Source organism: Rhinichthys klamathensis, unplaced genomic scaffold, assembly GCF_029890125.1.
Source record: "Rhinichthys klamathensis goyatoka isolate OS25496 unplaced genomic scaffold, OSU_Roscu_1.1 h1tg000069l_1, whole genome shotgun sequence".
In the NCBI taxonomy this organism is placed as follows: Eukaryota; Metazoa; Chordata; class Actinopteri; order Cypriniformes; family Leuciscidae; genus Rhinichthys; species Rhinichthys klamathensis.
The window spans coordinates 1333376-1360201 of record NW_026606612.1 but is presented as its reverse complement, the minus strand read 5'-3'; the positions used below and the strand labels follow the sequence as shown (position 1 = coordinate 1360201).

Here is a 26826-nt window from a genome sequence, read left to right as displayed (position 1 = left end):
AAAGAGGGCTTTGGACTAGACGAATGGGCCATGATCGTTGTGTGTGTAGCCCACAAACACAAGATCGCCATAATCAGCACTGTATCTTCCAGAGCTGGCTGGACGGTCTCTGGCTGGACGGTCTCTGGCTGGACGTGGCTGACGTGAAGCTCTGGCTGGACGTGGCTGGCGTGAAGCTCTGGCTGAATGTGGCTGGCGTGAAGCTCTGGCTGGACGGGCTCTGGCGCAGGATCAGCGGGCTCTGGCGCAGGATCAGCGGGCTCTGGATCGGCTTGGCTGGACGGAACCAGCGGTGAAGAGGGATTGGCTGGGCTGGACGGAACCAGCGGTGAGGGCTTGGCTGGACTGGACACCACCAACCCAGGATCGAAGAGAGGCCAGAGTGGAGAGTGGTGTCGGGACTCCTCTCGACCACCGCCTCTACTGCGGCCTCCACGGGTCCCACGGAACACAGCTTGGCGGGTTCCCACAAAGGCTTGCTTCCAGATCTCCATCTTCCTTTTTTTTTTTTTTTTTTTTTTTTAGGGTTGGTCGTTCTGTCAGGGTTGAGTGCAGGTAGCTGAAGACAAGGATGCAGGAACTTCAAAGTAGTTGATTTATTTACAAAATTAACTTCAGGAACATACAAGAACAAAATAAACTCCAGGACTTCAGGGTAAACACAACCATAATTTGACAACGACCAACAAACACTAAGGGAAAACACTAGGGCTGTAGTCAACCAAAGAAATCCTTAGTCGACCAAAGTCTTGTCCTGCGCAACGATTAGAAAAAAAAAAGACGCGATGTTTTGATTGAACATTTTTTAACAATTGTCATAGAGCATTTATAAAACAACAACGAAAAAACATCAAAAATACATAAAACTATAATAATAATAATACAATTCTTTGAAAATTAAGTGATTTTTTTTAACTGCAAAAAGTGAGGAGCACTGTCCTAGGTCTACAGTCACAATCGCGCACCTGACCACACCACACGCTACAAAAAATATAACTGCTGTCTGCCACATAATGAAACATCCTAACAAAAGCTCTCGTTTATAGGCTGTATATTCGTCTTTACTTTCAAAACTATGGGTTAACTTTTGTCCAGCCGATCTAGGAGTTTTAAAACAAACACACAAAAAACCCAGAGAGCCTAAAAAACAATCCTAATAATAATAGGCTGTATTGTAGGACCGCATATAGGTTTATTTTCGTTTTGTTACATTATTTAGGCTATTTTCAAATACTTCAAGTGTACAAATAAAAACAAAAACATATCAAGGAAACACAATCTATTGAGTCAGCATGATAAAGCCGTTAAAGGGACTGCTCACGTCTTCAAGTTCGATTTCAAATGTAGGCGCGCGGTGTGCGCACTCATGATGGAAGCAACGCGGTCGCGGTGCGACGCGCTCTTTTTTTTTTCGAGTGCGTCCACGCCGCATCGAGATAAAAACATATAGTGTATAAAAACCGAAACAAGTAGCGTTCTAACTGAATGAATACAGCTAAACTACGTATATCCCTTAGTGAGCACGAAGCAGCAGCGCAGCCAGCCACCGAGTGTTCTATGTGTGTGTGCTAAACTGTGGCGCTGTTACAAAATAGCCTAAATTAAAGCATTTAAAGTTGGGGATAAACCATAGGCTAATTATATTTAGAATACAGTAATATATAACTGCTTATAAAGGAGTACAAATCAAGGAGTAAATCATTTAAAATTTCTTTCTATTGGTAAAAAAAAAAAAATCAAAACCGGTCGACCAATAAGAATGTCAGTCGACCAAGACGGCATCGACCGATTAGTCGACTAAACGACTAAAGTTGACAGCCCTAGAAAACACAGGGCTTAAAAGAACTGGGACTAATGGGATAATTAACTGAACACAGGTGAAGAACAGGGGGAAGACAGGGGGAAAACAAGATCACAGAACATAACTAAACATAGAAAACGTGTGTGTGTGTGTGTGTGTGTGTGTGTGTGTGTCCTGGTAAACCCTACATTATGGGAAAAAAAATGTACCCACAAAGATAGCAATATCCTAAATCCTTGTCGGGACTTTTTGAGAAAAACAGCTTATAAATCATACTAAGTTATGTTTTTTGAAAATGTACAAATGCCTAAATCTGTGATGGGAAGGTTTAGGGGTGGGGTTAGTGTAAGGGGATAGAATATACAGTTTATACAGTATAACATTGTGTCTATGGAAAGTCCCCATAAAACATGAAAACACAATGTGTGTGTGTGCGCAGAATTACAATTTGAGAGAAATGTTTAAAGTAAAATTTATTCTGAAACAAATAATAATAATAATAATTCATTACATTTATATAGCGCTTTTATCGGCACTCAAAGCACTTTGCATAAGAGGGGGGAATCTCCTCAACCACCACCACTGTGCAGCATCCACCTGGATGATGCGATGGCAGCCATATTGCGCCAGAACGCCCACCACACACCAGCTTATTGGTGGAGAGGAGACCGTAATGAAGCCAATCAGAATATGGGGATGATTAGGAGGCCATGATGGAGAGAGGCCAAGGGGCAAATTTGGCCAGGATGCCGTGGTTAAACCCCTACTCTTGTTCGAAGGACATCCTGGGATTTAATGACCACAGAGAGTCAAGACCTGATGCACCTTTGGATTAGGTTTAGCTAGCAGCTTAGATATCTCCTAGGTCTGAAGCCAAGGGTTACAGAAGAGGTTTAGATCACGTAGAGATTAAGGAAATAAAATAATAAGGATGTCTTACTTCTTCTGGTGGATTCCTGACCTTCTGCAAGTACCTCTTTACCACTTCCTCAGGTGTTTTACCTGGAAAACAAATCACTTATGTTAAAATATTCAGTATGGGATTTCAAATATTCATTTGTTGTGTGTATAAATCTGCTGAGTGACAATCGATGGGAACAGCTGGTAGTGATTGGTGGCCATTGCATTTCAGCAGTTGCCTCAAGTCTAAATCTGTCATACCAAGCAAGACTCCTTTTGCCACCAGAACAGCCTAAATGTTTTGTGGTATGGATTTAGAAAGGTGCAGGAAAACTTCCTTAGGGATTTTGGTCCTTGCTTCCTCAATAGCAAATTTCAGAAACAAACTTATGCAGCACTGCACTGCAATGTATTTATCTGTGAATATGTCAGTAAGTACATGGATTCTCACCTTTGCGGGCTTGTTTCTTGGTGGTCTTGCGGCAACAGTTCCCGATGCCAGGAATTGGTCTAATGTCACTCTTGCTGACAGGTGGAGGATGCAGAGCCAGTTTTGGTGGACGGGTCAAACATACAGGTAGTCCTGCTGCACTCATCAGAATACCAGTAATACCTGCAATGCATCATAAATACACATGTGTAATGTATTGCCAGTTTATAATTTTTATTTTAAACAATTACTAATAGTGTATTAAGAATGTGTCTTGTTCTCCTACCAGCTAATGCCGGATGGACAGAGCTGGAGCCATTAAGATTCTTCACTGGTACTGTCGGTACCCTAGGAGAAAAAAAAAAGCTCTATAAGGCCAGTGGACACACTGACTGCTGCCTTACAGAATGTTCTGCTGTCAAACCAACAGATTAAGTAGTTTACCAGACTAATTATTTAACATCACTCGAATGAGATCAGAGGATTAGCCAACAACAACGTTCCAACAATCCAATCAATTCACAATGGACAAAATCAATAAATGTTTCCATTTCATGCTGACTTTAAGAGACAACAATTTGTTTCATAAAAGCAATTGACATGCTGAACCTACAAACTTCAAAACTGCAGTATTTTTCCCTCTTGAACTTGAAGATTTTATTCATTGTAGAGGTGTCGCATTATAGTGACGTTTCAGAAAATGTAATATTTATATCATGTTAATACTACACATTTGATAATATACAGCACCAGTAAAAAAATAATTTAAAAAATAAACAATTTAAGATAAATCATCAAATATCAATATATATTGCGATAATATTGTTATCATGAATTATTTTAGACACGATAATCGTGTAGTGACAATCTCATATAGTGACAGCTCTAATTCAGTGCTAACTTCCTCTGAACTTTCTTCTGTAAGATGATTATGAAATGTTGTGTAAAAATATGACACAGACATTCTACCAGTTTCTCAGGGGTCGTGTCTGTACGTAAATTTATTAAAAATGTAAATGAATGTAGCAAAGTGTGTTTGTTCCAGTCACAGCTGTTGCTGGGTCTGTCTGTATGTATTGATCTTCCTAACTGATAATAAGTCTAAAGCTGCGTTCTCACTACCAGCGACACGATCCCATTCATTTTAATAGGGGGCTGGCGATTTCCGGCGACGAGCGACAGTAACCCTTGGCGACAGGATGTAGGTATGTCCAGCGACACGACAAAGTTGAGATATGTTTAACTTTATGCAAATGAAGAGCGACTTTTGGGAGCAACAACCAATAGGAGTGAAGTTAGAAGCAAGATGGAAAAGTCAGCAACTTTTCTATAATTTATGATATGCTGTGGTGTTTTTTCCTTCCAAAATATTTGTTTGAAGAGGCAAGAATACTGAATGGTTACAACATGGAGTAACATCTGTGAATGACATTCACAATTTTTTCTAGGCAGGCAACCAGTAGTGGGATAACCCACTAGCGACCTTACCGTCAGCCACTGGTAACATGCAGTGACATAGTCACCGGTAGTGTGAACGCAGCATAACACTTTATTTTCCAGATGGTGACTAACCTCACAATATATTTACAAATGCACACAGGCACGTCTCTAGTGTAAAACAAAACATTTTGAGATTAACAGTTAATGGTTCAGTATGAAGGAACAGGATTACACCTCTAAATAACAGTCATCTATTTAAAAGAAAAGCGGTAGAAATCTGCATAACAAGAAAGATGTATATCCATTATAAAAATAACCAAATACTAAGAAATATCGTGATTTATTTTTTTGTGTGCCAATTTTAATGCTTGTTTTGTCTTATTTTAAAGTCATATTGAGTCCCCCTTGGAAGTTTGTTGAGGCCCCTGGTTGAAAACCACTCTTCTAGATTCTTCCTGTTAGTCTGTGCATAAAAATGCAAAATGTGTTATTTAGAATTATATATGAATAGCTTAATTTCAAGTGTAACAGGTACATAGCTGACCTAAATAGCAATGCCCCCGTTTACGGTTACATATCCTCATTGTCATGCTCCCTTCCTTCCGAAACTCAAATAACAATATGTTCTGATGCCAGCAAAAGATACATCAGTTGACATAGAAACAAAAAAGAGCTGCGGTGTGACATTTAGGGACAGGTGAATCTGTAATCAACAACACCACAATAATACTAAAAAATAGAACACCACTACTGCCACGTTTTTTTCTCTTCAATGAAAGTTCTGTTTAAGGTACACTTTATTTGCAACAAATGATGTTTTTCACACGAAAGTGAAAACTGAACTAAATATGCTGAAGTGGTTAAGTGGTAAAAGAAGGACTTGTTGAGTGTTTGCTTAAAGTGATGACGTGACAGGTTACTAATACATTTTAGCCAATTATCAACACTGCAGCAGTAAATTTTATTTATATTCCCGTTTTGTTTTCCATTGAAAAACAGAAGTGTCAGACATGGGAAGGAAGATGGCTGTTTGGGTAGGGCCAATGGGGAAGCTTTTGACCTCCACTGACCCTTGATCTTGCCTCTACAACAGACTTGTCTCATTGTTTTCTCTCTCACACATGCTCAACAACTGCTGCTCTATGACTCCAGATGGCTTTACGTCTGAGGCAGAACATTCCATTAGAAAGAGCACCAGACTCACAATGTTCTCCTGCATTAGCACACATGTATGTCACAACATCTGTGTAGGATGATAGTTTATTTTGTAATTGCTTTACTAGGTACAATTTGTATTCAAAATAAGATGCAAATGAGTAAAAATACTCCAATTCTACCTCTGGCTGCATCTACACATAGTTTATTCTCAAAGACGTCCAGCACTTCAATCCACCCTAGCTACACTCCAAACCTTCATTACCAAAAGTCACATCTAATGCTTCAGGAAACACTGGGACACCATTGTTACTACATTCAATGTCAAAACCTTTTGCTCGTTACTCCAACTCCTTCCTAACATAGACATGCACACACACTCTACTATGTCAAAAGCTTTAGTGAGACAGCATTGTGTTGCTAATGCAGACCAGCCCATGTCATGTCAACAAAGGTTGCTGCAGAAACCCAGCGTGAACACGAAATCACCACTGAGACCTACGGAAAAAGCCACAGAAACAGCTATAGATATAAAGGGGGAGGGGATGGAACGAATAAGACCATTCTGTCCCCAGATGGTCATCAAACAGAGCAGACATGGATGATTTAGCAGTGCGAGAAACGTGAGAAACACACTCCTACACAGAGGAGGGGTAAAAACATGAACACACTCATACATGAGTGAGGCTGACACCCAAATTATATAGGCCTAACACACTGGTGATTTTAGTCGATTAAAGGGTTAGTTCACCCAAAAATGAAAATTATGTCATTAATGACTCACCCTCATGTCGTTCCAAGCCCATAAGACCTCCGTTCATCTTCAGAACACAGTTTAAGATATTTTAGATTTAGTTCGAGAGTTTTCTGTCCCTCCATTGAAAATGTATGTACGGTATACTGTCCTTGTCCAGAAAGGAAATAAAGACATCATCAAAGTAGTCCATGTGACATCAGTGGGTTAGTTAGAATTTTTTGAAGCATCGAATATACATTTTGGTCCAAAAATAACAAAAACTCCGACTTTATTCAGCATTGTATTGTCTTCCGGTTCTGTTGTCAAGCCGCATTCAGTGACGCTGCTGACGTAAGACGCTGCTGACGTGTCATCAGTGCGCCCGAGCTTCGTTTACGGTCTCTGAGGCACGCTGTAAACAAAAAATCTTCGCAAACATGTCTAAGAATTTCGACAAAGAGGAAGATTTGCATTTTTTTTGCCCACCCATATTTATTTGAACCCGAATACACGGACACACCAGATAACACGTCATCAGCGTCACTGCGGACTCGTGTACGCGAATTGACAACAGAACCGGAAGACAATACAATGCTGAATAAAGTCGTAGTTTTTGTTATTTTTGGACCAAAATGTATTTTCGATGCTTCAAAAAATTCTAACTAACCCACTGATGTCACATGGACTACTTTGATGACCCTTTAAGACTGTTTCCTAAAGTCCACAAAGTTTTCCTAACTAGGGTTGGGTACTGAAACCCGGTACCATTATGGAACCGGTACCTAAGTAACCGGACCGAATCAAAATGCAGATTTCGATGCCTAGTTCACACTACACTACTTTAAACGTCGGCAAATCGCTGTGCTGTTTAGACTACATGACTTGCTCTGGAGTCTTGAAGTCGTTGTGGTGTTCACACTACGTGACACTATGTAAATGATCTGCAACAGGGGGTTACACACTACACGAGCTGACAACAACTGTCACCCAACGACTATCCGGTCCCGAAACCACGTTATGTCACGAAAAAACACACAAATTCTTTTTATTATCAATGTGTGAAACAGTTGTGCTGCTTAACATTTTTGTGGAAACCATCAATTTAAAATGTATCCTTGCTTAAGTATTCATTTCTTCCAAAAAATCTTACTGATGGTACTGAATGGTATTGTATATGAAACTGATAAAACAGGTAAAATGCCTTTTCTTACCCAGAGGCAATAAGCGCCCGTGACTGTGCCATGGCAATTCTCTGCAAAGCAGGCCGACTAAGCCCTGCCAGACTGTCACGGGGTGGTAGAGGGGCAGCACATGCAACGGAGCGCTGAGAGGCCAACGTTGTTGAAGATGACGTAAAAACTGTGGATGGTGTGGGACTTGTTGACGTGTTAACAAGTATGGCAGTTGGCACAAACGTTGCTAAAGATGATAAACTTGGAGTGGATGGAGGCAGCTGATTCTGTGATGGCATAGTTGGGGGTAAAGATGAAGGCGTTGGGCGGCTAGAGGAGATTGAGAGATTGGCAGTGGCCGATGTGAGAAGGGACAACGACTGATCAAAAACACCAGAATTCTTGGCTTCTTCCGAGGGCATGGATTTTAAAGATGTTCCATGTGGTAGTGTATGAGAATATGAGTTTAAAAAAGAGGAGGATGGAAGTGTCCCAAAGCTGGATTTTGGACTGTTTGGCTTTGTTGCACGTCCTAGTGTCTGTGATGCAGTGCCATTTCCCTTTACACTCAACACCAGCATGCACTGCTGGCAGGCACAGGGCTGTCCGAGAGGAGCAAGAGATGATACCGAAAGCGTCCCGCTTGGGTAAACGGCACTTCCTTTTCTACTCAGGGTAGAACCAGAAACGCCTACCCCAAGAAGAGCCCCGGTTGACCCTCCACCTGATGTAACCTTTCTAGTCATGCCTCCAGTCCCTGAGCCAGTACCCCAAGCCACTGAATTTTTAGGCAGTGGCCCAGTAACTAGTGGGTAAACCATGTCTGAGCGTCTCTGGATGCGCCTCTGCCGCTGTGTTTGCCTGTTTATCTGGGTCATGGTCTGGAAGTCAACAAAGTAGCAAAAGCCCAACGATGTCAGGTCCAGCCAGGGTTGCTGTCGATCCCGTGCCGCTTGCAAGGCAATGCTCACCTCCATGTCAAAGGCTGTCCAGGAACCTGCATCATTTTCCCACTCCCATATCCAACCTTGGCCTGGCGCTGAGGTGGGGTCATAGAAACTCCGTCGCACTGGTCTTAACGTACCTGAGGAGGTAAACAAAAGGATTATAGATCAAATATAATAAAAGAGATATAATAAACCAGTTAAATAAAGTGTTTTCTTACAACAGAGGCAACATGTTACGCATCTAAAGGCACCAATATACTCAAAGCAAATTCTTTTTTGTTCATCGCTTTGGGGAACAAAGAAGTTTGAAATACCTGAGCAGCAGTAAACAGTAAACGAAAATCCTGATGCCGCCTGCTGTGAGCGGTATTTAGATGTATATAATATGTAAACATGTACTGCACGCTTTTTCTCTCAATAAGAAAATGCACAACTAAACAGTTAAGAAAACATCTGATCATAGAGAATTGGATGTTTTTTGCACCAGCTCTGTAATTTGGCACTCCAGTCAAGTCACATCATGTTTATTTATATAGAACTTTATACAACAGGTTGCTTTAAAGCAAGCAGCTTTCCAGTCTAAAACATGAAAAAAAGAAGCAGTGTCACTTTCGGTTAGATGTCCAATGTAAGCATCCAATCCTCCATTATACTGACTGAAATCTGAATGCCTATTGTTGTGCTTTGCGCATCCTTTGAATTTAAACCCATTCATCGGAGCAGAAATAAGGTTACATTCTCTCCAGTAAGACTGATCAGATCAGGATCTTGAGTGTTTAGAGTAATAATTCTTCAATCAAATTTAAAGCAGTAACTGAGACAACACATGCAATATCCATTTAGCTAATGCACAAAATGCATTTAGAAATTCATGACGTAGTGCTGGGACACACAAACAGAAAACAAAAACCCATGTGAATAAATAGATTTGAGCATAAAGCAAAAGCCACTGAGCACAAAAGCCCCACTGAGGCCTAAACTTTAGCACAAGAGGAGAACTGGGAATTCGCAGAGTTCTAGAAGCCATAAAACTTGTGAAAGGACATATTCTCTTTTTAACACCCATATACACCTACTATAACTTCAAATGGTACAAAACACTTGATGTGTTGCATGATTCTGTAGACATTATGCAACTTTATAAAGCACGTTCCAGAAATGAGGTGGAGTAAAGCAAGACATCAATATGCTTTGATCATACTTTATTGCGTTTGAACTCACTTTACCAGCTCTGTGGCTCAATCACAGTCATGCCCTCTCAGCTCTAGTGTACATGAATGAAACTGTCTTTTGTTCTCTTTTGTTAACAGATGTATAGATAACTATTTGCCAATACTTTTTTTCTTTTGCTGCTTGTGAGAAGTAATTTCACTGAATTATACAGTCAAGCTAATGATAAATGATGTGTGGTATTTAACTGCATGCGAGTACCATATAATTATGTCTGAAGGCAGGTACACTGATATTATGTATCTCAGGGGCTGCTTTTAGAAAGTGTGATGTGTTCAGGGGCCAGTGAACATAATAATATGATAAGAAATTAAAATATATATAAAACATTTTTTTTTAAATCTAATGTATTCCTGTAAATGGCAAAGCTGATTTTTTAGCAGCCATTACTCCAGTCTTCAGTGTCACATGATTATTCAGTGTTCTCTAAGTGTTCATGTTTTTACGTGCAGACGTCTGACCTTGATGGACTGAAATGTTTTTGTCAAAGAAGGCAGAGCCCCAGAGCATGCCTACTTATTGCGTAATCGCCACAGACAAATGGTAGTTTGAAAGTGTTTACCATTTGGAGGAAACTTTTAGGGAACGTTTGAATCGGCTGGGATCAGATCAGGATCTTGAGTTTTTTTATTCCTGTGATTTTCAGCATCATTACTTCAATGTATTATGCTGATTTGCTGCCCCTTTGATCAATTTAATACATCCTTGCTGAATAAAAATATGAATTTCTTTAAAAAAAAAAAAAAAACATCTTTGACCCCAAACATTTGAAGGGTTGTGTATTTGCATGTGCCTATTTTTTGCTATACACTTTAAGAAAAAAATTAAAAATAACATTATTTACTTGGGATTAATTGGGATAAATTTTTTCACTAAATCTGATTATTCTACCTATTAATCTAATTTAAGTTTTTCAACCCCGCCTGCACTGCAAGCCACATGGTGTGGCACTCCCATAAGTCTCACAGCAAGGGTGTCCGCACTTCATTTTAAACTTACATTGGACAATTGTCATTTTCTTCTACACAGACAAATGCTAGATTTTTTTGGCCACACTTGGAAAAAAATAAAATATTTTGTTTTTAAATAAAATAAAAAACATTTTTAAAGTTCAACCTGTACTTTAGTAGTCTATTACGAAAGAAAACCTCATTATACACTCACCGGCCACTTTATTAGGTACCCCATGCTAGTAACGGGTTGGACCCCCTTTTGCCTTCAGAACTGCCTCAATTCTTCGTGGCATAGATTCAACAAGGTGCTGGAAGCATTCCTCAGGGAGTTTGGTCCATATTGACATGATGGCATCACACAGTTGCCGCAGATTTGTCGGCTGCACATCCATGATGCGAATCTCCCGTTCCACCACATCCCAAAGATGCTCTATTGGGTTGAGATCTGGTGACTGTGGAGGCCATTTTAGTACAGTGAACTCATTGTCATGTTCAAGAAACCAATTTGAAATGATTAGAGCTTTGTGACATGGTGGAAGTAGCCATCAGAGGATGGGTACATGGTGGCCATAAAGGGATGGACATGGTCAGAAACAATGCTCAGGTAGGCCGTGGCATTTAAACGATGCCCAATTGGCACTAAGGGGCCTAAAGTGTGCCAGGAAAACATCCCCCACACCATTACACCACCACCACCAGCCTGCACAGTGGTAACAAGGCATGATGGTTCCATGTTCTCATTCTGTTTACGCCAAATTCTGACTCTAACATCTGAATGTCTCAACAGAAATCGAGACTCATCAGACCAGGCAACATTTTTCCAGTCTTCAACTGTTCAATTTTGGTGAGCTCTTGCAAATTGTAGCCTCTTTTTCCTATTTGTAGTGGAGATGAGTGGTACCCGGTGGAGTCTTCTGCTGTTGTAGCCCATCCGCCTCAAGGTTGTGCGTGTTGTGGCTTCACAAATGCTTTGCTGCATACCTCGGTTGTAACGAGTGGTTATTTCAGTAACTGTTGCCCTTCTATCAGCTCGAACCAGTCTGGCCATTCTCCTCTGACCTCTGGCATCAACAAGGCATTTCCGCCCACAGAACTGCCGCTCACTGGATGTTTTTTCTTTTTCGGACCATTCTCTGTAAACCCTAGAGATGGTTGTGCGTGAAAATCCCAGTAGATTAGCAGTTTCTGAAATACTCAGACCAGCCCTTCTGGCACCAACAATCATGCCACGTTCAAAGTCACTCAAATCACCTTTCTTCCCCATACTGATGCTCGGTTTGAACTGCAGGAGATTGTCTTGACCATGTCTACATGCCTAAATGCACTGAGTTGCCGCCATGTGATTGGCTGCTTAGAAATTAAGTGTTAACGAGCAGTTGGACAGGTGTACCTAATAAAGTGGCCGGTGAGTGTATACGCCATTAAGTCAATGATTCCACCAGGATCTGTCAGTATTGATCGTGATGCACCAAAATTGTTATTTAATACTAGTTTCAGTTCAATATAGTCGGTCCAGATAAAACTAGATAATACTGTGCCTCCTCTCAACATTATGGCCAAAGCAACAGATGGCCATGTCCACTTTCACATACCGATCAATCATACAGCCTGCACTTAAGTTTGCGAGCTTGTGCTAGTATGTGAGTGGGAGTAAAAGGCTGTGCTTCAGCAGATCATAAACTGTGACATTGGGTTAAGGATCCCAGGACCTTTGCAGCGGCACAAAGCCCTATACAGCAGGTGTACAGAGACCGTCCATCTGTTCCATTGTTGATGGCTCTGTGCTTCCATCATTGCCCCAATTTTCATTTCCCTTCCTTCTTTCAAACTAACAACTTTATTCCCCTTTCTTTTCTAAAAAAATAAATTATAAAATACAATAAATGCAATGAATTATAAATGCAAAAATGATTCCATTAAAACATCTGACACGTGCAGTGTTTCCCCTACCATTGTTTTGTTTTAGTACAAAACGGTCCCCCGCCACCCCCGAACGAATGACAAAAATATATTCCACAAAAAAAACCGGACGCCCCATGTGGTAACTTTTAGCGGCTATGATTTTCACGATACAGAAAACGCAGACGGAATCGCGGAATCCAGTCATAAAAACAGAATTTACTGGATAACGCGGAATTTCACGGAATTTGTAAATTCTTTGATGAATATATGAATGTGAATTTTAAACCGCAAAAAGACTATTTAAATACGAATCCTGCATCGTCTGTGTGAATGAATGGTGCAGACGACGCGCAGTTTCATTTACCACACACACACACACACACACACTGAAGCACGTGTGACGCTTTTTTTTTTTTTTGCCTATGAGGATAGGAATGCATGAACTTCATCTACAGACTTTAGATCCGCTCTGAAAGTCACTTTGTGAGCATTTAACCGCTTCATTTGAGAAAATCTATCATCAAATATTTGACCATGACATAAATGAGAAGGAAGCTATCTGAAAATGAAGCTTGGTAGGCTACTTAAAAACTGTTGTAGATAAAGAGAAGTGACCAAGCAATTTATAAAGTGGGTTTCAGAATTGAAAAGCAGTGCTTAAAGTACACAAGCAGAAAGTAAGCTCAACAACTACACTACCTAGAAAAGATTTTTTAAAGGAGTCTCTCAAGCTTTAACCAAGGCTGCATTTATTTGATGAAAAAAAAAAAAACTCATTTATCTGTGATATTATTACCATTTTAAAGAACCGTTTTCTATTTTAATATACAGTAGGCCTACTCTAAAATGTAATTTATTTCTGTAATGGCAAAGCTTAATTTTCAGCATCATTACTCCAATCTTCAGTTTACATGATCACACGATCCTTCAGAAATCATTCTAATATGCTGATTTGGTGTTTAAGAAACATTTGTTTTTATTAATATCAATGTTGAAAACAGTTGTGGAAACCATGATACACTAACACTACCATTCAAAGGTTTGGGGTAAGCGAGATGAAAAAAAAAAAAATCATTATTCATAGGACACCTTAAAAATGACAGTAACATGTATAATGTTACAAAATTATTATTATGGTTTTTAAATAAATGCTATTCGTTCAAACTTTCTATTCATCAAAGCATCAGCAACAAAAAATGTTTTCAACATTTCACAAATGTTTTCAAGATAATAGTAAAAAAAAAATCTTGAGCAGCAAATCATCGTATTAGAATGATTTCTGAAGGATCGTGTGACACAGAAGACTGGAGTAATGATGCTGAAAATTCAGCTTTGTATCACAGGAATAAATTGCATTTTAAAATATATTAAAATAGAAAACAGCCATTTTAAATTGTAATAATTTTACACAATATTTTTGTTTTTACTGTGTTTTTGATCAAATAAATGCAGCCTTGGTAAGCATAAGAGACTTTTTTCAAAAACATTTAAAAATCTTTATTGTTCCAAACTTTTGACTGCACTGTAGGTGTGTGTTTATGGGAAGGAGGGAGTTATACCAACAGAAATGATTCACAAAATGGTCAGCTTGAAAGAAATTATAACATTCCCTCAACTCTTTAGCCTATTAACCATGTGAGAGTCATTGGATGAAAAGATTGGAAGAAAAACACAATCCTGCCCTATGCCTGTGTGTGTGTTATACTAATCTCCAGTCTGCAATGGAAAACAGAGTAACTGACAGCACCCCTGGGCCCAGAGTTGATGAAACTACATCCTAGCCTGTTGCACAATAACAACCGCTCCCCATCTCTCCGCAAACTATCTTTATAGTTACGTTCTTTCACTTGGAAGTGTGCTCATTTCCCTAGGTAATGCTTTATGGAACTTCACTCCACAATGTGCAAGTGTGACTGAGCAAGTTAGTTTGCTGTTTTTTTAGGGCAAGTCTTGACAGAGCGGTGAGGGTTGCGAATGTCACTAACCTCATGTCATGGATGTTTGGTTGCAAAACATTACCTGAGAAAAAAAAATGAGTTTCAAAATGATTTGGGTGTTAGTAACAAGATCATTATGGGGAGCTGCCTGGGTGTGTGTCTCTAAACCATTATTCACAGTAGGCTGGTGCAGTTATGTGTTGTTGTTTTTTTCTCTTATGCACTAGATTAACACAAATGCACTTTGTCCATGGGGATAAATAGGCAGTTTTGCTGCAAGAATTTGCAATCACTTTGAGTAACTTTAATCTGTGTCCTCTTACATATCAAGGCCTCAGTTTGACTAAAATTGTGTGATTTCGCAAGGCCGGACTAACAGACCTTGATAATGTGCTTGTGAAAATTTTACAAGAAAACAAGGGTAGTGTTATGTCTGTTTTTTGTACCTCTATTGTCTCACTCCCTCACTTTGTGTTGTCCAGTCATATTACAGTGGCCTCAAAAAAGTATTTGGACACATTGAAAAATGTATTAATTTCATTGAAGATGTATTGCAATCTTTTATCTTAATTTTAAAAAAAAAATCTACTTTTCTATGTTAAATTTTACAACATATATTGCATGTTTATGCTAAAAATGTCACTTGGTCTCATATTTTGCTATTGAATGCGAAGACATTTTAAGTGTGGCATATATATTTAAATACTTTTTGCCACCAATTTATATCCATCCAAAACAACAGCTGCCTGGGTGGAAAGTAGACATAGTTCAATGTGGTTTAAACTCAAATGAGTGCATACATATAAAGTAGATGCGTGTTAAAAAAATAGCTGAAGAAGGTGTGAACAACATTTCGTCAAAACCACTAATTTGCAGTCTGAAAGAGATAAGCATAGATGTGCTTTGAAGTCATATTACATCATGCTAAAATAAAATATTTGCCACACTTTTTATCAATATATCATTGCTTGAACCATACCTGAGGCTCTTACCTGTGTCAAGACGTTTTAACAATTATTCCATAAAACTAACAATTATTATCTAACAATTACCTGGTACTAGTATTTTTTTTTAATTGCTAGCAAGTAACCCAATCATGACTAGTATCTTCTTTAGTTTCACCAAGAGATACTAGCACTCATTCCTTTGCTACTACTCATAATCACAATAGTGGCATACTAACCCATTGTTAGTTATAAAAGTTCTAAATGTATATGGGGATCTGTGGTTCAGTTTTTGACTATTGTGTATTCTAATTGTCACTGGATAGGCTTTATGCCGAGCGTCACATGACCAAACCGGAAAACGGGTCTCATTGTATCCGCTTGTCAGAGAAAGTGTTAACGGCCGTAAGAACTAACTACGATATCTATGGATTTTTAAGGTAATCAGCTAACCTAAGTTCACTTTGTTATTGGTGTTTTATATCTAAATATCTAAACGTTAGTGTGAAGAAGAAAATTAAAAAACTTTTAAATATCAATCTGCACATGCGAGGGACATTGGTTATGCTCATTTTTGCTTGCTCCTTGTAAGTTATCTAGAGTAAAACCGCAAAAAATTTCATGAAGCACATACAAAAGACCTGAATCGGAAGCGATGTGATCTGTTTTACGGCTTGGTCACGTGACGCTCGGCATAAAGCCTATTATATTTCAGTTTTGTTCACTATCTAGCACTTATGGTTTGGTTACTAGTAGTTTCAAGTTACTAGTAGTATCTATTCCAGTTTTACTAGTACCACTTTATGTGATACTAGTAGTCATTCCCAAATGGTACTAGTAACATTTCTGATAACACTTTACAATAAGGTTCCATTAGTTAACATTAGTTAACTACATTAGTTTACATGAACAAATAATAAATTGCTCTTCTACAGCGTTTATTAATCTTTGTTGATTTCAATATTTACTAATAAATTATTGATATCAAAAAGTTGTATTTGTTAACATTAGTTAATGCACTGTGAAGTAACATCAACAAACAACGAACAGCTGTATTTTTATTAACAAACGTTAACAAAGACTAACAAATACAGTAACAGATGTATTAGTTAATACATTAATTGATGTTAACAAATTAAACCTTATTGTAAAGTGTTAGTTCAATTCAACAATACAGTTCTAAAAATCTTGCTGATTATGTTAAATGTAATGATAAATATTACTAATAAAAATAGTATTTTAGTTGTCAATGCTGGGATCGTGACTAGCAGCAAAATAATAAGTACTAGTATACAATGAATGCTTGATGAAGGCACAAGTATAATAGATAATTCCATAAAATAGTGACATGAAATAGAAACGAGTTCGTTGTAAAGAATGAATGTTATAATGGCTTGCCACAGGTATAATGATGCGCTGATGGTTTTCATCTTACCGGTGTCCTGTCTGAACTGATGCATGGAGTGTAGATCGATGATGTAGGGCGACAGGCGGCTGTCGGCTCGGCCTAGAACGACGCTTCCGCCGCGGGGATCGCTTCTTATCACCTCCTCTATGTGGTGAGACACGGTCGGGCTGTACGGCCGCCAGCGCCCGTGCTCGCTGAGCCATTCCCAGACGACCACGGCGGAGGCTTGTAACATCGTATCCCTTCAAGTAGAACAGAAAAACGAAGTACGCATCTCTTGATTTCAACAACCAGTTTTGTAAACGCAGTAGGACAGATTTGCTAATGCTAATGTAAAGCACGGCAAAGTTGTAATGCCTGGTCTGTATAACGTCGATACTAGACACACGAGGATTTGTTTTGAGCTTGAATATTCTGGTTCTCGGTATATATAACTTAAGCATAAACTCTCAGGTACACTCACGTTTATGTAGAAAACGCTTATCGCAGCATCAGGAAATAAATATCCTTATCACTTCTTCCATGGTTGGTCACAAGCGATCTCAACAACTCCTCACGAGTGTCAACAAATAGTCAACGGACCAATATTCTTCTTTCTTCTTCTACACATACGGCGTTGACCGTCGCTCAGTTTTCGCTTCTTCTTCTTACTAAGTTAGTTTCTTGCGGCACGAGGTGTAATTTATCGAAGATCATGTAGACTTTAAGTAAATGATCTCTGGTGAAAAGCTCGTGGTTTTGTGTTCCGCGCACTGGGTTGATAAAGTAACACCCAACACCTAGCCATCACAGTTTAGTAATGCTGTGAGTAATGCTGCGTGAATTGGTGCTGGAAAGTCCGACTCATATCCAAGAATCGGTTCTTTCGAACAGCTCATTTTATTTAACCGCTTATAAAATGAGTGTCATCCCAACGTGATACATGCTCTAAAATACACGAGTCCGTTAGAGAAGGGCTGGATTTCGAATAGAATAATAGTAGGCTGCCATATTGCTCTTAATCATATTCTATATCTTTGTATAGTATGATAGTGTGATATTTATTATTCCGGCCAAAATCAGAAAACAGTCACGGTTCAGTTGAGCTCTCGGAGTCCGAGAGTGTTGAACCGTGACTGTTTTCGAGACTCGGACCGATTCAGTTCGATTCGTGAAAGAAATCTGTCAGACTTGTTTTGTGAAGTGGTTCAATTGATTCATTAAAATTATATGACTCAAAGGAAGGATTCATTCACAAATTGATTAGACATCAAACTTTAACGCACCACAGAGGACGAAACCTGTTTGGTTGGTCATGTATTTTCATGTACTTTGCAGGCGAGTAAGTAAGCAGCGGTTTTGTGTTGCAACGGAACGAAACAAGCAACAATCCAACTGCATAAAAGAGAAATTACCTAATTTAGCCTGTTTGGCTAAATAAACAGTCAACGTTAATCTGCTGAAACTGTGTTTTACTTCTAAACATGATAAAATATTAAAACATTTTTTTATACGTAACTAAATGTCATGTTCAATCTATGGAAGCTTGTATCACTGAATAAAAAAAAAATATATATAATTGCATGTTTTTATCTCACAATTCTGATTTTATTACCTAACAATTGTTTATATCTCGGTATTCTGACTTTTTTCCCTCCGAATTGCAGGATATAAACTATTTTTTTCTCAGAATTGCATTATAAAGTCAGAATAGACCTAATGCACAGTATAGCGACACATTTTCCCTCCGAATTGGACTTTATATCTCGCAGTTCTGATATAATAAATCGCAATTGCGAGATGTAAACTGTGATATAATTGTGCAACAGATTGTGAGATAAAAAGTCGCAACTATCTAATGTTTTTTATTCCGTGTCAGCGAAGATACTGCTGATTTTTGTATATTTCTATCTAGAATATGTATTGCCCAATTCAGGTTTTAAATCCTGAAAATAAATACAACAATTGAATCAAGTTCCCATGCAAACAATATGTGCCATGGAGCAGATTTGATAATATTACAATCTATATTACAATATGATATATATAAATCTGTATTTGTTGAGGAAATACTTTGCATCTAACATTTGCTGTGAAAAAATATCAGGCAATGAAATCCCGAAGTTGCTTGTAGATTTACATTTTTGTGCCATCTATCGTTCATAGCGAAGCACTACTTGTCATTTTGCGCAATAGTCATCAAAGAAAGGGTCCTGTTGGGCTCCTAAAATTATAAAATATAAATAAATAACAATGCAGTGATGTAGGCTATAGGCTACAGACCTTGTCTGAAGTAAATATTCCAGAATCACTGGTGGTTTCCTTAATACAAAAAAACAATAGCAAATGGATTGATATGAAGTCGGTGTGTAATGTTCACGAAAGCTTGCTTTATATTTTAAATTCTCTACATGGGATCGGCAGCCCAAAACGGAAGTGAGGCCCCAGCGAGATTTGAACTCGCGACCCCTGGTTTACAAGACCAGTGCTCTAACCCCTGAGCTATGGAGCCTGTCGAGAAAAGCTTTTCAAAATGGTTTGGAATTTATACATATAAATACTCATATTTACATTAGATACAATAAAGTTTCACATCGAAATTCAATCTTTTGAGTTTTTCAAACAGCAGTTTTTCAAACATTTCATCAGTAGGAGTGAAATCTTTCCGTGGCAGGGGCAGCGTCGGACTTATCGCGACCGTTAAAATTGTTCCATGTTTTAAAAAATATAAAAGAATGCGGAAATTATTTTGAAATTTCTAAGCGTTCATCGAAACTACTTGGTCATAATTTCCTCAAATCCCTAACGCGTAACTAAATATTCGTGTAGTGGATGTAATACATTTCGCTATATCTTTCCAGTGTTTCGAAGCCCGGATAGCTCAGTCGGTAGAGCATCAGACTTTTAATCTGAGGGTCCAGGGTTCAAGTCCCTGTTCGGGCGGAAAGACTTTTTTTTTTTTTTTTTTTTTTTGGCAAAGTTTTGAATCTAGCATGATTTCGATTGTTTAATGTGAAGAAAAAAACTCATGCATTCACGAGACACACAAATCAACGATTTGACGCCAGGAAAAAGGCGAAGGTAGTGTAAGAAAAATAACTAAAACAATGGTGTCACATTTTTTATTTTTAAACCACATACATACAGCTGAGCAAATGAGTAACTGAAATGGAATTATAGCATACGAATACCGATAAAGCATTTTAACGTAGGTTATAGAACTTAGTTTGTGACCTAAACGCTAATGAATTATAAATAAAACAGATAAAAGGGAATTTTTCCACTGTAAAAAAGTATCGTCGCCTAGGGAGAGCTAATTAAAATACTGATGATGAAACAGTTCTTCGTCATGTTTCGAGGTGCGCAGGAGGAAAAATCGCGACGGAAGGGAGGAAAGTGTGGGGAGAAACATCGGATGACGACAATGAACAAGAAATGGATTATCATTAAGTAAGGTATAATAAAAGGAAGAAAAAGAGCAGCATGGGTGATGGATCTGATTGTGAACGAACAATTAATAAAGTAAAACAAACGAGAAGTGAAGCTGATAAAGAAGAGGAAAGAGAAATCAAGGTCCTAATTACTTTTGCTAAGCAGTCAGAACAACAAACTCATCCTGTTAAAGGAGCTGTATGTAAGATTGTGGCCAAAACTAGTACTGCAATCACTTTCAAATTACTGTAGAGTGGTGTATCCCCTCCCCCTCCTCCCTGACTCGAGGTTGCCAGATCGGCTGCAGGATCCAGCAGGAACGTGACGAGCTGCAGCTGTGGTAACTAGAGCAGAGCTGGCAACCCGGATGCCGCAACACTACTGACTTCGTGATTGGTAGATAGGTGGAGGGTGGAGCATCAGACCAAAACACAACATGACAACATCAACATCAGTTGAGGGCTGCAACTTAACTTTTTAAATGACAATATCCTGGCCAGACTACTGTTGTTAGTGATATAAGTATTTGAAATGTACATGATTTCTAATGTCTAGTGACATTTCAGGGCCATTTTATGATTAATTGAAATAAATTTCTTACATACAGCTCCTTTAAATTATCAAAAGCAATTGAGAAAGAGATAGGAGTAGTGAAAGCTGTAGCTTGTCTAAACAATGGAAGAATAATGATTAAATGTAGAGATGAAAAGCAAAAACAACAAATTCTGAAAATGAAAACGCTGGCAGGAGGAAAGATATCATGCACAGAAATAGGTAATGGAATCAGAGGGGTTATCTCAGGAGTATACCTCTTAATGTAAGTGTGGATGATATTAAAGGAAATCTAAGTGGAGGCACAGTTATCTCTACTAGAAGACTGCAGATGTGGAAAGACAACAAAAGATGTGAAAGTCTGAGTGTGATGATTCTGTTTGAAGGGAGTTATTTGCCGGGGGACGACATGAATATGACAAGTGTGAGGAGGGCATAGTGATTAAATGCTGTAACTGTGGCGGTGGACATAGCGCAGCATACGCAGGATGTCCTGTACAACAAGAAGCCCGCGAAGTTCAAAAAATAAAAACTGTGCAAAATTTAACATATGCAGAAGCTATGCGTAAGGTAAAAGACAAAAGTAAAGCTGAACTGAAGGTAAATAATGTGCCAGGAAAAAGGATGGAATCATATTCTCAGAGAGAAGTGAATCATGGAATGAGCCAGATCTGCATATCACAGTAAACAAAATGGACTTTGTGGCATTCATTTGTGCGGTGGTGAATGGCACTTCACAAGTGGAAAAGCGATCTGACAAATTAAGGATTATCGTAGGATGTGCTAATACATTTCTCAAGTTAACAGGAGTTTCAGCAGAGGAGGTGCATGGGATTTTGAAAGCGGAGGAAGGAACTGCTGCCATGGATATGACTCATAATCCTTAGCTGGATGATGTCTTTCCTACTACTACATTGGAATGCTAGGAGTTTATTAGCAAATGGTCAAGAATTTAAAATATATCAGAAATGGAAAAGGCACCAGACATCATCTGCATTCAAGAGACATGGTTAAACAATTCTTTGGACTTTAAGATCAATGGATATGTAGTAGAGAGGAAAGACAGAGTAACTGGAAGAGGGGGCGGGTGTGCAACATTTATTAAAGAAGATATAATATATAAGAGAATAAACACAAGTAATAATGTAGAATGTGTAAGTATAGAAGTAACGGGGAGGAATGAAGGAATTAGAATTTCAAACTTTTATAACCATGCAAAGAAATAAATAATAGTATTCTAAAAGATGTGATGGGTGAGTCACAGGGTAAAGTTATTATATGTGGGGATGTTAATGCACATAATGGTCTATGGGGTTGTAAGAGTACAGACAATAACGGGTTAGTTGTAGAAGAATTTATAGAAGAACACTCATTAGTATGTTTGAATGATGGGAAATCAACAAGAATGGATATCGTTAAAGGCGGCTTGTCATGTTTGGATCTCACAGTAACATCAGCTGCATTGGCAGGTAAGTGCACTTGGAGCGTAATTTGGGCAGTGATCACTGGCCTATAGTCTGTGAGATTCAGAGTGCAGTACAAAAGCAAAGTTTTAACCAGTGTGCAAGGTGGGGATTTAAACAGGCAAAATGGAAGGAGTTTTGTGTGTTGTGTGAAGAAAATTTCAAAAATATGAAGATGGAAGGGAATATTGAGGAGAGATATAAAAAAGTAGTAAGTGAAATTATTTTAGCAGCGAACCTATCTATACCATTAATAAGAGGAAATGGAAAAAGAAAGAAAAATGTCCCATGGTGGTCAGAAGAATGCACAGTGGCAATTAGAGAAAGGAATAAGGCATTCCGGGATTTAAAAAGGTTAATAACTCAAGATACAGTAATAGATTATCAGAAAAAAAGGGCAGCTGCAAGAAGGGTAATTAAAAGCGCAAAGAGGAAAGCATGGAAGGAGTTCTGTAACACAATTGGGAGAGAGACTTCACTGGAATGCATGTGGTATGGAAAATGATAAGGAAAATGAATGGTAATAATACTCATAAACAAGTTCCTGTAATTGAGGAAGATGGAAAGGTGGCCAGAACGGATAAAGAAAAGATAGAAATATTGGCCAAAACATTTGCTAAAGTCCATAGTATTGAAAACTTGAGTGATGCGTTTTTAAAAAGAAGACAAGAGTTAAATAAAATGTATGAGAATGTTTGTAAGAAAAAACAAGAAGTTGATAGTAACATGGATGATGATTTTAATCTCTTTGAGCTAAAAATTGCTATTAGTAATTCAAAGGATACAACACCAGGGAGAGACATTATAAGCTATAGTATGTTAAGAAACTTACCGGACGTAGCCATTAAAGTCATACTGGATGTATATAACCAGATATGGAAGGAAGGCACCTTACCCAAAGAGTGGAAAAATGCAATAGTGATACCAGTTGCAAAACCAGGAAAAGATGCAACAAAATCAAGTAGTTATAGGCCACTTGCTCTTACATCTACATTTTGTAAGGTGATGGAAAAAATGATAGTAAGAAGATTAAATTATTTTTTGGAGAAAAATGAGATTTTATCATCAGCTCAAAGTGGGTTTAGGAGGAAAAGATCTACAATGGATGCTTTGTTATTATTTGAAAGTGAGGTTAAAAAAGCTTTAACAATGAAAGAATTTCTTGTTGCTGTTTTCTTCGATATTGCAAAGGCATATGACACTTTATGGAGGGAGGGACTATTAATTAAGCTAGATAAAATAGGAGTAGGGGGGAGAATGTACAATTGGATATTGGATTTCTTGTGCAAGCGTACATTTCAGGTTAGAATAGGGGAAGAAATCTCAACAATGCATGATATTCTGAATGGGACTCCTCAAGGAAGTGTAATCAGTCCAATTTTATTTAGCATAATGATTAATGACATTTATGAAAGAGTTAAACCAAGTATGGGGAAGGCACTGTATGCAGATGATGGTGCAGAGTGGAAAAGAGGTAGGAACTTATAGGGAATGTAGTCAAAGGAATACAAGAATCAATAAACGAAGTTGAAAGGTGGTCAGTGGAAGGGGGTCTAAAGTTTTCAGTATTAAAGACTCAATATATGGTTTTTACTAAGAAAAGAAAAATGGAACAATTGACTTTGAAATTATATGGTCAATTACAGTATTAGAAAGAGTGACAGAATTTAAATACCTTGGACTAATATTTGATGGAAAATTAACATGGAATAGACATATTAAGAAAATTGAGAACAAGTGCAAAAGAGTAATAAATTGCATGACTTCAATAGCCATGAGTGGGGAGCAAGGAAAAGTGCACTACTACATGTATATCAAGCCTTAATACGGTCTAGTTTAGATTATGGGTGTGCAGTGTATGGTGGTGCAGCAAAATCAGAGCTAAAGAAGTTGGACAACGTACAGGCTAGGGCACTTAGAATCTGTTGTGGAGCAATAAGATCAACCCCTCTAGATGCCATCAGGGTTGAAATGGGGGAGATGCCACTAGATTTAAGAAGGGAAAAGCTTACAATGATGTACTGGGTTAATTTGCAGGGTTGTAATAAGAGTCATTGTACACGAGCAATTTTAAATGATTGTTGGGAATATAAGAAGATTAATGGGAATAGTTTTGGATGGAAGTATAAACAATGGGTTAAGGAATGTGGTCTGGAAAATGTAGTTATTTGTCCTAATATGCCGTTAAAAGGGGTATCAGTGTGGAATATTCCTGAACCTAATGTTGAAATGAGAATGCTGGAGGATCGGGAGAAAGCAGAAGGAAGATATAGTTATGAAATCAATGGTTTTATGAGAGAAATTTTTTATTCTTGTGTACAGATCTATACAGATGGATCTAAAGACCCAGTCGAACAAAAAGTTGGAGTAGGAGTATATATTCCAAAATTTGAGACAAAAATAAGTTTAAGGTTGAGTGATAAAATGTCTGTATATTCAGCAGAACTAACAGCTATAATAGTAGGACTGCAGTGGTTAGAGCAGACTAAGCCAAATAGGATAGCGACTGTAATTTGCTCAGATTCTGCATCAGCACTTAAAAGTATATTATCAACAAAAACTGACAGAGAAGATCTGATAGTAGAAATTTATACATTATTATATAGGCTGAACATAGAGGGTATAATTGTATACTTTTGTTGGGTGCCGGCACATATTGGGATAGTAGGAAATGAAATAGCGGATAAATTAGCAAAAGAAGCGTTAAGGAAAGACTTGGTAGATATTAAGATACCTTTAGGAAGAAATGAAGTTAGATCAATCATTAATAGAGAAATAATACGAATATGGCAACAAAGATGGGAAAGTAGCAGTACAGGTAGGTGGTATTATAGTATTGTAAAATCAGTAGGGAAAAAAGAATCGTGCTATGGAAGACGTAGAAAGGAAGAGGTAATGATTTCTAGATTAAGGATGGGTCATACGGGGTTAAAATCAACACTGGCATTAATGGGAAAGCATGGAAATGGTATGTGTGATGAATGTGGTATTATTGAAACAGTAGAACATGTGTTTTTTAAGTGTAGTAAATATGAAGAACAGCGTAGCAGTCTTTTTAGTAATATAAAGAACAGGCCAGTGAGTATCATGGATCTATTGGGAAAGGGTTTGAGTGATAGACAGAGGTTTAAGGACGTGGTAACATTTTTAGAGCTTACAGGGCTAAATCACAGGAGAGCTGAGGAGGAAGAGCAAGCTCAGATCATCCTGGAGGTTGAGGAGCTCGTGTGGAAGCTGGAGGAGCTGAACACGCAGCGTCAGCTGAAACTCGGGCTCTGATAGGGGAGACCGGGGACGGTTGTAACACGGGGCTAGTTGTAACACTACCAATTCCACCAATCAGGGATAAGATAGGAGTCATGTGACAGTTTCAGTTTCCTCAGGCTTCCTTTACGATCTCACACGGAGGTTTTTGAGGTTTTCAAGTCTTTGTTGCAATCTCTCCTGAAGCTACAGCAGAAAATCTAATTCTGAGATAAGAAAATAAAAAAACATAACAAGATAATATTTTGTTTAGTACTTCTACCGTTGTAGATAATGTTGTATGAGTTATATCAGGTCAAACTGTAGTTTCTATAGTAAAGAATGGTGTATCAATCTCCTGGTAATTTCAAAGCACCATGCTAATACAGCTAGTTAAACAATTGTGACAGTGGCGGGGTAGGTTGTAACACGTGTTTTGAAAGTGTAATTGTGTTAGTGTATAAGTCTTTGTCTAAGCCATTGTGACGTAAAATGCATTTCATTTGTTTGTTCTTGTCACCATTGTGACTTAAAATGCATTTCATTTCTTTGTTCTTTTTCACCATTGACTTAAAAATGCATTTCATTTGTTTGTTCTTGTCACCATTGTTTACACATGCACAAACACGAAATATGCACATACACCCCCCATATTCACACATATTTTATTGTTGCAGCCATTCATTTAAAATAAAAATGATGTTGTGGCATATCACTTGGAATACCCTTAGTTTTTGTGCATTTTGTCTACCTGTTACAACTTACCCCAGTATGTGTTACAACCTACCCCAGTAGTGGGGTAGGTTGTAACAAAGGACCACCTTGTATTCATGATCATCTCACAAAGTCTGTGATATATTTTGAAGAAATTTAAATTGTTGCCATTTGTAGTAGACAAATATGGGTACTTTGCCTAAAAGTTTCAGACCTGTAGCTAAAAAAAAAAGGTCGTTTTAGGTGCTGAAGAAAAAAGTGTTACAACCGTCCCCGGTCTCCCCTACTCTGGAATGGTAAAGGTTTTTTTTTTTTTTTTTTTTATCAGATCCATTACTCAAGTGCGCAAGGTAAACAGTAGGTGGCGGTAATACTACAAAGGAGTGAACGGCCATAAAACGAAAAGAAGAAAGAAGAAGTTCCTCGTCATTGCCTGTCATACGTCACTATGTACAGTAGGTGGCAGAAATAGGTCGCACTGCAATCAA

At 38.3% G+C, this 26826-nt stretch overlaps 1 protein-coding gene and 2 non-coding genes across 3 annotated transcripts in view; 1 reads left to right on the top strand and 2 right to left on the bottom strand.

Annotated features, from left to right (window-relative positions):
- Nucleotides 1–17527, bottom strand: part of dtx4b (deltex 4, E3 ubiquitin ligase b) — a 33667-nt gene extending 16140 nt beyond the window's left edge. Inside the window, exons 1-6 of the mRNA XM_056250492.1 lie at nt 17419–17527; nt 16983–17197; nt 7674–8718; nt 3418–3479; nt 3153–3314; nt 2742–2803 (exon numbers count right to left, since the gene is read on the bottom strand). Coding sequence (XP_056106467.1) covers nt 2742–2803; nt 3153–3314; nt 3418–3479; nt 7674–8718; nt 16983–17190 — 1539 coding nt within the window. The 5' untranslated portion in view covers nt 17191–17197; nt 17419–17527. The remainder of the gene's footprint in view (nt 1–2741; nt 2804–3152; nt 3315–3417; nt 3480–7673; nt 8719–16982; nt 17198–17418) is intronic.
- Nucleotides 17528–19373: 1846 nt separating this feature from the next.
- trnat-ugu (transfer RNA threonine (anticodon UGU)) lies at nt 19374–19446 on the bottom strand. Its single transcript has one exon. It is a non-coding gene; the product is annotated as a tRNA-Thr (tRNA).
- A 358-nt stretch (nt 19447–19804) lies between these two features.
- Nucleotides 19805–19877, top strand: trnak-uuu (transfer RNA lysine (anticodon UUU)). The gene has a single exon. It is a non-coding gene; the product is annotated as a tRNA-Lys (tRNA).
- Nucleotides 19878–26826: the final 6949 nt, after the last annotated feature.